Consider the following 16,165-nt stretch of genomic DNA (forward strand, 5'->3'; position numbering starts at 1 on the left):
CCTTACATTACAGGTGGCCAACCACATCCAGAATTAGTGGGAGTGTAACCACCACATTGAAGGACGTGGTTCTTCCCTTTTGGTTCTGGTCAGACTAGAGCAAAGTTCAAGGGTCTTGTTTTGAGATGCTCTGTACCAGAAAGATATCCACCTCCTGAAGCAAGTCTGGTGGGGGTTCCCTGTGAGCACATGATATATGAGGAGACGGAGCTGGGTGTGTTCACCTCAGATGAGAAGGCAAGTGGGGTTGCCCTTCCAAATTAAATTATCCTAAGATGCCATCAAGCTCAGTATTTTTCTTCTTCCTTGCTTATTACAAAGGAAAATACTGTAGTACAGCTCCTCACCTACTACGAAAAACCAAGAATGGGGGGATGATTTTCTCCCTCGCGCAGTTGTTAATAGGAAGATCTCCCTTCAAGGCAAGGAGTTTATACTCTGAGCTTAGGGCAAGTACAGCTCTGATGCTTTCTGCACTGTTTAGCAGCAACAATAGTAGTAATTTCCCAGAGAAGGGACGTGTAGCCACATAAAGGTTGGGTCTCAGAGACTGGGCAAAGTAGGCTTATACTCTGGGTAATGTTACAGACATTTAGGCCATCCGAGTAAGGACGAGGTCCTGTGTCGTTTGACTCTAGGACCAGCAATTTGTTTCCCTTCCAGAAAGGCCTTTTCTCCTCTTCTGAACAGACTGTGGTTTTGTCCTGCTGTGCCACATGAAATGGAGCAGAACCACAGATGCGATTGGGAAACTCGTGAGCTATTCACGCAGTGCTAGATCTGAAGTCCTGTGAATCCTGACGTGCTACGAGCAAGAAGGATTTTTAGCTTTTCTGTGCACCTCTCACCAGCTGTTGTGGTGCATGTTGTACTGCCACATTACTTCACCATCCAGAACGGTGTCTCATAGTGACGTGATGAGTGCGTGGCCTACTAGGCAGGGTCCACGTGGGGATTAGGCCTAAGATTAGACCTCAGATTAGGCCTAGTAAATTGCTAGTGAGACATTGGGTGCACATTTCCCTTCAAATTTGAATAATGCAAATGCTAAGCATCACCCTAAGTGAAATACTGTTTTACCCAATTTTGTTTCAGTTTTCTTTCTTTTTAAAAAACATTCCTAATTTTTTTTAAATCTGAACTTAACAAATGTCACTTCAGGCTCCAAGCTAATGACATTTTTAACAACGTTCCTCGTAGACATCTAAGTTTTTCTCAGCCAGTGATTAATGGGTGGGACAAACCCTTCCATGGGACATTAATTTTGCAGTCTGTTGCGTAGTCTGTTTGGCTGGGTCTGTAACATATTTCCGATTGTCTAAACGTAAAGAGATAAAAAGAAAAAGGACTGCCAAACTCTACTGTATAATGTAAAGGAATGTTTATAATTTTTCTCCTTCCTTTTACATTGCTGGCTACATTTTATCTTTCGCCAGAAGATGCTAACATCATTTCCTCTCTCTAAATTGGCTTGCAAGTGATACAAAAATATAATTTTCTTTTTTAACTTTCTAACTTTTTTAATAAAAAGTTTTGATACTTCAGTGCTATGAAATTCAAGAATCCTGATTTAATCCCAGAGCCGTTAAAACATCACTTTACTGAGCTGGTGGGTATGTATATTGCTCTAGTGAGCCTTCTGTTTTAACTGAACAGTGATATTTAGGGTGTAAATTTGGAACTAATCACAACAACCAGTGTTCACAAAGCAATGATACCAGGGATTCTTTTTATTTATTTATTTATTTATTTATTTATTGAGGTAGAACAACATATTTCTGTCTCTTTTATTGCTGTTATGACATCCAGTCCTGTCTGAACTAATAGTATGATTGCCCTGTGGATTCTAATAGAACTGGGACTCTGCTGAAACTGATTCAGAAAGCTGTCTTTGCTACTAAACAAGAGTCCAGTAGATCCCAGAAACAGCCTTAAGGCCTTCAAGAAGTTATTAACACTGATACAAATAATTAGTGATTCACCTACTTAGGAATGAAATATGCAACTTGTTTCTGTTGCTCCCGTTACTGTGCCATCTGTGTGCATTATGTGAAATAAAATCATACCAGTGACTGGCAAAAACTCCCATGGCTTCACAAATGGAAGTACAAAAGTCAATGATTGGCTGCTTTTTTTTTTTTCCCTGTTAAATGATCTCCCTGTTTTTGAGATTTGCAGTCCTTTTATTTGCAATGTAGCTGTCAACCGTTGAAATAATTGGAAAGGCATGCCCTGCAAACACATTTCATAATTCACTCATAAAGATATGAGGATCTCCCACTTTGAAAGTCACTATAATTAATCACAAATGGAAACTTTCTAAATAGCTCTGGTATTTTTTAAAGTTGTGAAACAATCATTCTCGTTCTTGGTTGAAACCCTTCGCGTTGCGATAACCAACACTTAAGGTGTCATCAGTATCATGCCTGAGCTGCTACAGACACATCAAGCCCATAGGGAGCTCGTCATGAGGGGGTCATTTAATAGGGAGGACATCGCTTTGGAGGCTATGTAACAAAATTCACAGTTTCACACAGGTCTTGGCAACAGGTGTCCCTGGTATAGGTCTTTCTTTCAGAGACTTGGTGCCATTCTGGGTAAGAATACATTTCAGCGTGAGCTCATCAGGCTCTGGAGTGTCCTTGTGTATTGGGGTGACAGACGGACAGATCTGGAGGGGCTTTGGTTGGCTGAGGACTTTGCTTTCCAAGGGGTGGTGCAGCTGCTTGATGATAGCCTGCTGTTGTTAAGAAGCACTGTTAAACCAGTATTAAAAAGCCCCATTGCAGGATGTGTGCAAAGGCTGTGGGGGCCACAAGTGGCTAGTAAGTCTCAGCTCTGGAGCCCCTCCTGTGCACATTGTGTGACTTAGTCCTCGGACTGCGCTATTTCATTTTTGTTCTCGTCCAAAGCAGTATGGAGGCTTAAAGTGCCCACACGTGTCTCAGTTGTGATTGTCTACCAAGCAGGAAACAGCATGTTTTAAATGCAGTTTTTCTCAGAGCTAGTGGCCATGCTGACTATCAGCAGAATGCTGTCAGTATGTGCCTTCACCTCTTCTTCCCAGGGCTGGCTGACTGTTTTGTGAGGAGCTTAGCTTGCAGTGTCCTTCTACTAGCAAAACGACAAGTGAAACAAAGCCTTTCTAATCACTCCTTTTCTCCAGAGCTGCGTCTGGATGGTATTTATTACTTGTGCTGTCGTCTGCAAGCGTGGTGGATGCAGGATGGCACCTGCAGGCCGCGCTCCGTCAGTCGGCCGGCCCAAGCCCTGGGCTGCCCCGAGGCCTTGGCAGCCACAAGCTGTGAGGGGCTAGCCGCTCCTTACAGCAGCTGCAGTGGCCAGCAGGCAGCAGCTAGAGCAAAGGCGTTACAGAAGGTCGTTCATACTTTCTGGAAGAAGAAGAGAGTTGCAGATATTTGACGTAAGCCCGCTATGTGCCACTGATTGCTGTCACATGGAAACATACGGAACCCTGCTGTTGAGTACTGACGAGTAAACACATCCAGTTGTCAGCATCTGGCCAAGACTTGAGGTTTTGAGAGCCATTGTGAGTAATATCCAGGAGTGAGATTTCCTTTCTAGGGAAAGGATCCTGACCAGATTTGCAGTCAGCACACAGCTGCTTATCCGGGACGTATGCTCTTCCAAGTGTTGTTTGCAGTAATCTGGTAACTCCTGTTTTACAAAGAACCTTTGCAAAACAAGTGGAGACTTGCTGGAAGTTCTCCGAATATGCCTGTTAAGCACTTGAACGTGACTTGTAGGGAAAACATCATGGTACAGCAGAAGGAGTGTGGTATTCACATGCCTGGCATATGCATGGGTGCCCTGTGAAACCATGGGGAACTGATTTGTTGCTCCCTCACCGGTGTGTTTCCATGGTATAGTTATGGTGTGTGTCATGGGATTTCCATTTCCTTCAATTTGGCTAGCTCATGTATCACAGGGGTATCACTGTGGCAGCACAACTGCTAATTAGAGTAATCAAATGTCTTAAGGGACCTGGTCAGGTTTGTCAGCTGGCTGTGAGCCCTGAAAGTATCTGATGCAATGATACAACAGGACCGAAACAATCTAGATTCAACAACAGAAGATTTTGTATCCCTAGCAGCATCATTGCAGTGCATTAAGCTCAATTCACATGAGTGGGTAGAACGTGAGAAACCAGGGAAATACCTGGGTTGCTTGTTCACAGTAAACTCTGTGTTTATAGCTGTAAGCAGCAAGCTGCATTTTAGCTCACTGCCATAAATTGAGCTCTACTACGTCTCTGTGAGTGGCAATGTGAACAGAGTAGCATGACCCTCTGCTTATTGCACTTGCAGTCTTTTTTAGGATCTAGATACATTTGCAGTCTTTGCATATATCTATAAATGATTAAAGGTGATTCCTTGCCTCTTAGGAGAGTTATGTTGTGAGGAACTGAAAAACCAGGGGACTGGAAATGAGCTAATACTGGCAGAAACCTAGGTGTATACATCCCTGAACCAGTTAGGAAATGCAGGATAATGATGGTTTTGTCTCCCAGCCTGGGTGAGACATTGCAATAACCAGGTGGTTTTGTTTCAGGCTGCTTACCAACTTAATATAATGAGACAAAGACAGGGATTTTCTGGAGGGTGGCTTATCTCTACATGGATGCATCTGAGAGATCATTTAAAATCTATTAATGGTGAAAGAGATTAATGACCACGTTATTATAGCTATCTTATTAAAAATCTCACAAACTGTTTGATAGATTTGTTGCAATATAATATAGCACAACAATGCAATAGGCTTACAAATGCCTATTTTTATGCAGCCTGATTTAGTCTCAGTGGACTGAGAATTGTGCTTCTGGGACCAACAATGTATCCCCTTTTATTTGGCTTTAAATCCATTGTTTAGATTGAGGATATGTCATATTTGACCTAGAATCAATTCTCCTGCTAATATTCCTCTCAGCTGGACATGCAGAGCCCTGTCTAATAAAAAGTCCTCGTTTTTCATGTATTATTCAAAACTCCTTTAAGTGTGAAGACATTTCTGATCACGCCGCGTACATACCTGAAAATTCTTACTCAGCACTTAGAAAGTTCCCTAATAGTCAAATATCCTCTCTGGAAATGGGAGATCTGTAACAAAACTGGTAGAGTTTGACTGTTGATTTCCATTTGGTTGGTTTCAATGATGATGAGTCTTTGCTGAACTCACAGTCTTGGAAATGTACAAAAAGTAAGTTTGAAAACGTACAGGCGGAGTGCTCGCTTCCAGCAAATCACACATCTTGTGACAGGGTGGGACAGTCAGAGATTAAACACACTTTCTCCCGGGTTGTATAAATAGTGAATATGTATTTATTTAATCATTTACCTGTTAAATAATAGCACTACAAGAAAAGAAGAAACTGTGAGGAGAGAATCACTCTGTCATACAGGAGTTTCACAACATTTAAAGCTCACAGTGAAAGTGGGAAGTAAATGTTGTGTTGAGATACAGAACAATACATTTATTCTTACTCCATCAGGTTATGTGTACAGTAAGCTTTGAACAAAGATATTGTGGATAAGCATAAGTGTATGTATAGGTGGGACATTCAGTCTTTTATTATGTGTGGCAGCATTAAGCTTGTGTTGGGATTCTTTGAGTACTGGGAGACTACTTTCCAGTGAATGACATTTTCATCCAAATAGCTACCTGTCATTTTTTTGGTCTTGGCACAGCTTAATCTCTTCTGCCCACGTGTTACTACTGGATCTGGACTGTTCTGCTTGCGCCTTGCTCAGTCTCATGTAGCACTTCTGGCGATGCTGCGGTTTGCTGAATGACAAGTCTCGCACTCTTTTCTTCCAGTTCCGCCTGGTGGTAAAGACAGCGCTGAAGCTGCTGCTGGTGTTTGTGGAGTACACCGAATCTAATGCGCCGCTTTTAATCCAGGCAGTATCAACAGTTGATGAAAAGAGAGGTGAGTACCCTTGCTCAGGGCTGCAAAATCCCAGCACTGCTGAGACCAAGGTGGCATTTTGTCATAGATGTCAGCAATTTTAGGGTTTCTGTTATGATTTCTGCTTTATATGCCATTCCCCTTATTTCTGGATTAAAAGCACACTTTAAGTATTCATACAATTTAAGATTGTTTTGAGGAATGAATTATAGTGGAAAACTAATGAGTGAAAAGCTGGAAAACCATGCTGCTTCCGATACACTGCAGTCATCGCTTCCCCTTCCCTGCACCCGCAGGCAATGTAAGCCCCATTGCATATCCTGACCTTGAAGGCTCCTCTGGGCCGGGCCATCTTTCCACTTCCTTCTGAAAAGAAGCAGTCTGATTTACAAGAGAAAACGATATCTAATCAGCGTAATCCCTTTGAAGAGAAAGACGAGGTCAGTAATAGTACAGGCTTTATAGTAAAAGCAAAACCATCTGTTGTTACATTAAAATAAAGCCCTTGAGCAGATATTATACTATGAAATCTGTTACCCTTCAGGCTCATGAAAAATACTTGAATATGCATACTGTATTTTTTACAAATAAATAGAACAAAAATGGTTCTTTCTTATTCTTCCCACAAAGCTATTGCTAAGCTCCCAGGGCAGTCTCTCTTGATGCGAAACATTCCTTTGCCTCAAGGAGAGTTTTTGAGGTTGGGAGAACCATTGTTGTGGTCTCAAACACATGGAGGTTTAAAGCAAGATCCCCTCGGTGGAGCAACTGCCTCCATGCTGAACTTGTTTGAGCAACTTGATATGGTAAAAGTGAAACAAAAAAGTTGGGGGATGGGGAGAAAGGGGGTGCCGGAAATAGGAGAAGGTAGCCAGATTTTGTTTTCAACTACCTAGTGTGTTGAAAATACCATAAAAAACAACCCCCAAATTGTTTCTCATGATAGGGGAGCAGGCAGAGATAATCCAAAATCAACGTAACACTTTTAAATGGTGTACTCTTCAGGTTGGCCTTCTGTTTTGAAATAAAACCAATAAACCTTACAATGTCATCAGCAGAAATGTAATCACAGTATTCATGTAATTGTGAGTTCTATGATTTATTTTTACAGCCATTCATAGCATTTCCTCAGCTCTCTGAACCCCCTAGTATACTCAACATGTTCAAGTTGCCATCTGTTCACATGCAAGTAAATCTCATTAAAGAAAACAGAGAGCAAGTAGGACCCTGAACATACCGTGTGCTGTGTACTCCCTTCTGTATCTGTAAAACTGCCGCAGGCAAGTATTTCCATGCCCCAAAGCAGTAAAACTTCAGTATCAAGCTAAGACATGAAAAAAGTTATGTATTAGTTCAATGGGTGATTTTTAGTATGAGAAGAGGGTTTAGGGGAATTCTCATACCTGTGGGTTAACAGAACTCTTGTCCAAAACAGCCCAAAATACCCAGTTTATCCTTTTTTTTTTTTCCTTTTTTTTTTTTCTATAAGCAATTATGCTTAGCTATGAAAGAGATTTTTTTTTCTTGTTTTTTATTTAGTTCCATTTTTATGTCATCAGTGGAATAGCCATAGCAATGAAAGGTCTACATTTTACATGTATATAACATTTAGAAATTGGTGTCTTATAACTGAAGGGTACCTGCCTGTAATGACTGATTTAAGGGAACAGAAATAAAATGGAAAAATAGGGATGTGCCTTTTCTTGAAACATTGTCATAAATCTTGCAGTTATATAATTAAGTTTAGCACTGCTTTGAAAAAAGTCCAATGTTTCATGTACATACAAGGTGATGAGATATGACATAATTCCTCAACATGTGTACCACACATGATTAACATAAAGAACCCCATAATAACTCAGCCTTGTTTCAAAGTGATCCCATCTGTGGTTTCTACGCAAGAATACATCCATATGCAAGCTGAAGTACAAAGATCTATGGAAGTGCCTGCTTTACTCTCAGATACGAGCAGATTATAAGTGAATAACTGGATGGTCCTCATCATGTACGATGTAGGTTCTAGTTATATTTCCATCTAGATTCCTCCCCCCAGCTTCTTCTTGTTTCGTAGCCCCAGTGGAATTTGATCTCTTTTAAGGTTAAGCATACCAGGACTGTATGGGCTCTGGAGAGCGCAGCTGGCGTTGCACTGTGCTGTCTGGGGCTGTTTTATCACAAGCATTTTTTAGTACAGAGATTAAAGCCCAGTGGCTGAACTGGACACTGAAGCATTCTGTTTGTGAATTATGTTTCTGCTACCTGACTTATTGCTGAATTATTTAAGTGGCTGGCGTTATCAGTTCTCCCCTTTTCCTCCCATTTCGCACACTAAGATAACCAGTAAACTAACGCCCATCCTGTAGCTGTGATGTAAAGCTGTATGTTCACACATATTTAAAGGGTCGTGAATAAAAGATATTGAGGTATTTCCAAAACTCTTTCTATCCTATGGCAACTGGAGACTGTCTGTATGTTGGGGACAGCCCCCCTGTATGGTTCCTGCCTGTTGCAAAGTTTTTCATGCTTTGTATGTTATGTGTACATCCTGTGTAGTTGTAATGTAAAAAAAAAAAAGTGTAAGGCATGAATGACAGGATGAAACTAATTTTTAATTTTTTTTTAATTCATTTGCAAAAATATTTGAAGGGGAAACTGAGAAAAGATCAAGACTTCAAGCAATGGGTGGCATTATTCAGTAGACAGTATTCATTTAATATACACCTAACTGTTGAAACCCCACAGTTCTCTGTGTGTTGATGGACTGTCCATGACTACTCAGAATACTGTGGTAACATCATGGTTGATGAGGCCCCAGCCTTCCAGACAGAGTAGCCACAATAATAGCTGGTACCAATGAGAAATCTGCAAAAAACAGTTGAGCAATTCCCATTTTACCCAGTAGAAGGCAGGAGAACACACACAAAACTCGACCTTTACTGTTTTGCTTTAGTGAGCCTGTTACGTCGCTCCCAGCAATTTTACCACAAGTCCTGCCTGGAAGTTGTAACCTTACGTGAACACCGCAGTCTGCTCTCAGAAAAAGATCTGGGATGCTACATCATCATTCCTTTACATCACGATCAGGTAGAGGAGACAGGCTGAAAGTAAGGCTTTTTGACAATTGGCACACAAAAATAATTGCACTGTTTTAAAAAATAAACTTTATAGCATAAATTTTAAATGAATTTACTTTTTTTTTTTTTTTTTAATAGAAATACCTGAGTTTAGGTTTTCCATAATTTGTTATATTCAGACCATTGCACAGATGGCAGCAAGCAGTAGCTTTTGGCTCTGCACACTAGCTTCCTCAAAGGTTCCTCTCTGTAATCAGAGAGCTTTTAATATCTTGCACAATACAAGTATCTTTCTAAAGCAAAAGAGAAAATACATATCATGCTTTTTGTGTCTTTTGTATGAGCCTCATTGTTTTACTACAGCAACCCACGACTTTTCTAAAGTCACCAGTTTCTGTAATGCATGATCTTCCAAAGTACCTTTCACAAAATCTTTCTAGGCAGCTCATACTGGGAGGTGAAGGAGTTTTTTTTCACTTAGCCACCTTACCACACAAAAAAAATTGTGGCTTGGAAATTATTTTTTTCACGTAGACTCCAGCCTATGGACTCATCTTTAAGTGGTAACTCTCCAGGAACAACATACTTGGAAATCCAACCTTCAGGGCCTGTGTGTGGATGAGAGGAGAAACCTGCTTTAGATCCACCCATGCCTTATGCTGCTGGGATCATAGGTTACAAACTAGAGACTCTCATTAGTGTGAGAAGGAAGGAAATGGTGCAGCTTTCAGACCAGAACTGCCTAGTCCCCAAACTTGTAGACAGCATTATGTCTTATTTTGTGTTTATTTACTCATTGGCTGTTCAGCTTGAGATGATAATGAGGAAAACAGCATTTGAAAAGCAGGGTTTAATCTGGTACAAATTGGAGTGACTCAGTCAAAGTCCTTGTACAGCCTCCTGGTGATACCAATTGGGGAATAGATTGAATTTCAGTTGAAAAGAATTACAAATGCAAGCCTAGATTTTCAAAGTTGTCTAAGGTTAGTAACAACATCCTAATTAAAGAATTCAAAGGATGGGTGAGCTGTTACTGGGCTGCCTTGCTGGCATTATTTTTTTTAATTGTGGTCTGACACAGAGAAGCAGCACGCATAGAGGAAAGCTTTGTCATCCATGCATGGAAACAGCAAGGGAATCCTAAAAATACTCTGTTGTGATAATGCAGAAGTACACAGATATCCAGGCAAAAAAATAAAGAAATAAATAAAACACCAGGATATTGTCCTTAGAAAACAGAATAGGATTGTTTCACTATGAATAAAACCTGTCTACAAAATAAATGGGTATTCCTCTAGAAAGACTGTCACTGAATAATGTGGTGTGGATTAAATAATTAACTTTTCATGTTGTTGGCAACTCACTTTTGTCTAAATGGCATTGTTATAAGTCAAGCTTGTGCAGTTTCCCCATTTTGTTTCTCTTTCTTATTTTCTTCCATTTTTATTTTTCACTAGAAACCACAGGAAGACATTTTTGTAGTGAGGATATCATTCCTGCTGATCATATATCATTTGTGAGCCGAGTGAATTTGTTCCACATGTCTTTTGAACATGTACTGAACAAAATGTCTGGTAATATAGAGAGTCTGGTAAAGCAGTGTCTAGTGTGTTCTCATTACAGCAGTGTACTGAAATTAGTACTTAATCAGTAATGCACATAAATACTTTCTGAGAGATGAAGGTGAATCCCCTCTACTTTGATTTCTCTTGAGATAAGGAAGCTCTGCTTTATTATTCAGGAGAAAAGATCAGAGAATGTCTCAAAAGTGTGGGGAAAATAAAACAGGAGAAATACTGCTGTCTGCGTGTTCATTACTACACAGTTTTTCACACAGTGCACTGCCATTGCTTTGAAAATGGGTGCTTGGTTAGTAGGGATCCATGTCTGTGCAGCAGGATTTATCTGCATGTATGTGCAATAGCATCGCAAATAAGCAGTGGTGGTAATTGCTGCGAGAGCAGTGTGGAAATTTAACCTTGGGGTCACTGATCAGTCAGCAACAGGTTGTTGGGATGAAACATTTCGTTTTTACTGCCTGATTGTCTTCAAAGTGTTGTCATCGTTATAATTTTTAGGGGATGTGATCTGCTAGAATACTCCGCATTTTTCTCTCTGAATTGTAGAACTCTTGCAGTTACGATCTTGTAGGTGAATTGGGCATCTCTAAATTAGGGTTAGCTTTCTGATTTTTTCTCCCAACCTTTAACTTTACTCCAAACAAAACAGTGATTTGTAGTCTTTCATTATTTCCTCCATTTTCCTAGATAAAATAGTCTTTCTTTTTTTCTTTTCTTTTCTTTTTTTTTTTTTTCCCCCACTGAAAATGTCATCATCTGCCTTTTAGCCAAATTAAATGGAATGGTTTTACAAGGTGCCTTCCACACGAGACATTATCTTGAATCTGGTTGGCATTTCCTGCCTAACTCGTTTGGTGCAATAACTCGCTAAAGCCACGTGGGTTTTGGCAGCAGATAATCCTGCAAATGTATATCAAACATACAAATGCAAATCAGGCAAATAGTTCATAGCTAGAAGCACAGATTTTTGACCTTACTAAGTGAAAAAAAAAAAAAAAAAGAGATATAAATGTATCTGAAAGATCCGTGGAGGGGATTCTTATTAAAAATAATCCAAGTAAGAACCACAGGAAAAAAACTTTTTTTTTCTTTTTTTTTTTTAAATCTTACACGCAACCTGTAATTTGGGAAAATTGTCTTTCTCTGCCACACTGTTTTGTTAACAGGACTTATCTTAATGCAGTGTAACTCAGTAATATCACTAGGAATGTAAGCAACAAACACACTGGAAGAGTGGCATACAGACTTCTGTGTAAGATTTATCTAATCTGTGGGAGCCTACAATAGGTGGGGTAAAATTCGTCCCACACGATTTTTAGAAGCTCACTGTCAATTGAGTGGGCTAACAAAGCTTCCTTCATCATCGAGGGAGAGAAATTAGTAGCTCTGGGGAAAGTCCGCCTGACATTTTAGAAGCCTGCCTCAGGATGTACCATTGCTTTCACTGACTGTATTTACTTGGTCCTCCACAGAGTAGGGCAGACTGGAGAGGAAGCTGCAGATCCACTTGATCCACTTGATCTTCCACTTGGCCACATCATTCCAGCTCATGCTGCCTCTTGGACAAATGTCGCTGCAACAGCTGTCCATTTTGGTTACCTTTACTGATGTTTTCTGCTTTATCTCTAGGAGCCAAGCCATGGTCCAACATCATGGAGATCCTGGAGGAGAAGGATGGGGTTGATACGGAACTACTGGTTTACGCAATGACCTTGGTTAACAAGGTTTGTTTGCTTTGTTACTACTACTTGGAGTGATGATATTTGTATTTTCAGTTGCATAATACAGGTCTGTATTGAGAAGATACGACAAAGAAGACTTGTCTCGGAGAAGTTGCAGGACCAGAGATGTTGCAGTCACCCAGAGGCAGCAGCTGGCAGCAGCAGAATTGCTATTTTGCTCATTGCTGTGCATAAACATATTATGACACAATTCCTCTCCCAAAGCTGGCACTATAGTGCAAAACAAAACTCAACAAACCAGCTTAACAAATTACCCAGAAGATAATTAAAGCAAGTACTGGTGAAAAGATCAAATGCTCACAAAGGCTTGCATTGTGCACAATTTTCTAGTTCCAGATTGTTTAAATTATGTTATTTTTTTCACTGCAAACCAAATATGGTAAATTAAACAGGTCTGAGAGCTAGTGAGAGTGTTTCCACTTTAAAAACTGAGGTAAAAACATGCTTTGATTTTTTCTTCTTTCTTTGTATTTTCTGGTACTGTTTATTACAAGTAGTAGTTTTGCAGTAAAATCAAACATTTTCGGAAGCAGTCACTTGAGTGATGAGGAGGGAGAAAATGAAAGGACTGCAAAAGTTAGAAATTTATGAGTGTAAATTCCTTAAAAATTAGTGTCTAATCTTCAAATTCTAAACAAATCCTAGCGTGACTAAAATTAAAAGTAAATCTTTTAAAGAGCACAGAAGGTCAACATACTGCTAGAAAATCAAAATAGCTTTGTGTTTTATAATTATACTTAATAGGTCAGAGAACTGCAGAACATTATTACTGTTCATTATATTCATTTAAAAATCCAGAGTGTGTCCGTGGAGGTCATATACCAGGATGACAGCTTTCTGTGCTTGTGGCTGGGGCAATGGGTTGTTCTGTTTGTGTGTTTGTTTTTAATGAAATGGTTTCTTAATGGCTGGTATTATCCAGTGAAGATGCCTGAGAGGGCCTGATCTCTCCCAGTGACATCCCTGTTGTCACTGTCCTTTTACTTAGAGTTGCCCTTGCACCTGCTTACATGGCAGTAAAGATCCTCTTGACTTTCAGTGACCATCTCACATATTGACGTACTCTTTCTGAAAAGCATCACCTGCTCATTGTGTCCGTAGCTGCTATTAAAGCTGAGGCTACTAATTTTTAGTGTTTCTGTTTTAAGCCTTGTTGTATCTTGTACTGATTCCTCTGTCTGAAATAATTCCCTTTCCCCCCCGCCTCCGTTGCAACTACCCGGTGTCTAACTTTAAAAAAAAATTGTTCTATATTTTTCATCCTTTGTCATCCTATAGTTAATTTCTTTAGTTTGAGTTTTTCACTACATTTAAAGCTATTTTTAGGAGGAGGTAGTTCTTTAAAAGCAAACAAAAAGAAAAAGCATCTCACAGTCAAAGGAGTTACAAAGATCAAGGAACAGAGGAATCCCACAATGCCACACTTGTAATTATGATCTGGCTTATGGACAGTTTTATGATGTTTTTAATGGGATTTTTTTTCATGATTATAGAGAAAACAGTAAGCAGCATGTCACGGTTGTAATTTTTTTCCCCCGCAGAGAATACAAAGAAGGCTCAGATGGTTTCAGCTTCTCCAGGCGAGGAATTGTCAAAGTTTTCAGTGCAGGCAGAAACATCATGGGGAATTTGTTTTAAGGAAGCATACTTCTCCTACTCCATTTTCTTTTTCCATGTATACATTTATAGACTGCCTTCCTTCCTGCTCAAAATCTGATACAAGAGTTGTACCAATCCTTTTATCCTCATCCTCTCCTTTGTTGACACTTAACCAATTTACTTATGCTACCATTTCATTAACCATCTCTTAGTTATGGGGGATTTACTCATTAATGAATCTCTAAAATGAGATTGATCTCAATATATATACCTCAGATTCTGTGTAGTCCCAGTATAACCTTCGTTACCTTCCTTTGGTTAGTTCATATGGTCTGTTAGGTCTTACTGTAATCCCTCTTTCTGTATTTTTATTGTTTTTTTCCCATGTGGCCCTTTATTGGAAGTTTTACTGAGGTCCAAATAGATTAAACACTTTATATTTCCTTTTACGTATAGACACACACACACAAATATATAAAAACTTCTAATCACCAAATGTAGAAATTGAATTCTGTGTTAAATTCAATTGGCTTTTCTGTTTACTTCCAGACTTTCATTTACATGTTGTTTTTTACATTTGCTTCAAAAATTTTCTATTACTGAGATTATACCGGTATTTTTGTAGCTGTAAAATTACTGATGACTTTCTTTTTACCAGTTTTTTAAGATTATGTTCGTTCTCTTGCATTATACAATACTTTTGTTTTAAACAGGTAAGTAAAATTATTACTCAGTATGTAAAAATCAGTATGTTTCAGTGTAGCCAGATTAAGCACTGAGTGCTTTTTAGCAGATCCAGGATAAGACAAGTTTAAGTACAAGCTTCCAGGCCAGTGATTAGTAGTGGGAGCTTAGAGTGACACCCACCAGTGGTCCAGCAGCAGCAGCAGCTGGAAAAGTGCTGTCGCAGGCCAGTGTGGTGTTAATGCAGCAGCTGGCACATCATTTCTTCAGTGACCTGCTTTAAGGACATTGCAGCTGCCACACTGGAGCAATGATCTTCTTGTGTCCTGTATTCAGCATTAGCAGCAGCAGATGTTTTAGAAGAAGTTGTGGTTCCTGAGAAAACGCATGCATGAGACATGCTTCTTCCTATCCCAAAGCAATTGAAAACTCAGCTAATGCCCTTAAGTGTGTTTATTTACTATGTAAATTTACTGTGTTTTTCACCAAAGCATGTAGGATTTAGATAATATCTCTATATAGTGTGTGGCCCTCTATTGAAACCCAATCTGTTGGATGTTTAGTAACCAGAGCAGTACTTTTTATGTTATTTGGACTTGCATGCAAAGCATGCACACCAAATACACTTCGTTGGACTTTCTGTTGTCTGTATTCTGTCTGCACCAGTGCTTTGTGCTGTGAATGTTTTCTAAATGACAAAAGACACTATACTTACTAATTTTGCTACCTAATGTCATCCAGCAATACACATTTAAAAAATCACAGTTAAAGAGAGCCTTTCAGTCTGAAGCTAGGAATAGGTTAGTGGTAATTTACATTTGGCTTTGTTAAGAAATGGAACCGAGGACAGGTCGAGGTAAGGTTATTCTGCTGTTACCAGTTTCATATGTCGTCTAATAGGATTTATCATGTAGGAAAACATTTGGCCTGTAATTCCATAGACCTGTGGTGGTTTTTTCTTTTCCACTGCCCATACAACTTCATCAGTTTCTTGCCTTTTTCCATTGGGACTGTTACAGTTAGTGGTAGGTAAAATGTATTGTTTAGGCTTTGGTAAAAATGTGGTTAAGAAGATATATCAAGCTCAAAACTCTCAGGCTAGGTTTTTGGTTTTAATTTAGTTCACCATTCCAAAAGCAGCTGCTTGAGAGAAAAGAACTCAGTGTTGTGCAAGCATTCCCATAAGGTCCTGAGAGCAACTTGCACAACTTGCACAAACAAATAAAACAATCTTAATTCGGGGATGTTTCCTCAAACCAAAATGGGATAGAAGCATAAGAATGACTGTTGACATTCTTATTTATTCCTCTTTTGTAGACCTGAATTCTAAAGAGTATGAGATTTGAAGTCCTTGTTTTCCTCTAAGCTAGGAGTAACACAACAAAATTCTGCAACAAAACAAAGACTATGGTTTAAACACACTTCTCCAAGTGGCTATATTTTAATTCTGCCTTGCCAAGGCCAGGTTTCATTTTTTAAGGTTGCTAGGTGTCAGTTTAGGAAAGACCAGAATGTACATGGTATGTATTATCAGCACTGTTCAGGAAAATTTAGTTCCAT

The 16,165-nt window shown here is 39.4% G+C and overlaps 1 protein-coding gene across 3 annotated transcripts in view; it reads left to right on the top strand.

The window, feature by feature from the left end:
• FHOD3 (formin homology 2 domain containing 3) overlaps positions 1-16,165 on the top strand; it is a gene marked incomplete at its 5' end in the record, with an annotated part of 402,496 nt that overhangs the window by 274,713 nt on the left and 111,618 nt on the right. For all 3 annotated transcript variants that reach the window (XM_084282072.1, XM_084282074.1, XM_084282073.1), the window contains 2 exons: positions 5,836-5,947; positions 12,210-12,304. In XM_084282072.1, the coding sequence (XP_084138198.1) occupies positions 5,836-5,947; positions 12,210-12,304 (207 nt within the window). The remainder of the gene's footprint in view (positions 1-5,835; positions 5,948-12,209; positions 12,305-16,165) is intronic.

Source organism: Netta rufina, assembly GCF_964035555.1.
Source record: "Netta rufina genome assembly, chromosome: 2".
NCBI lineage: Eukaryota > Metazoa > Chordata > Aves > Anseriformes > Anatidae > Netta > Netta rufina.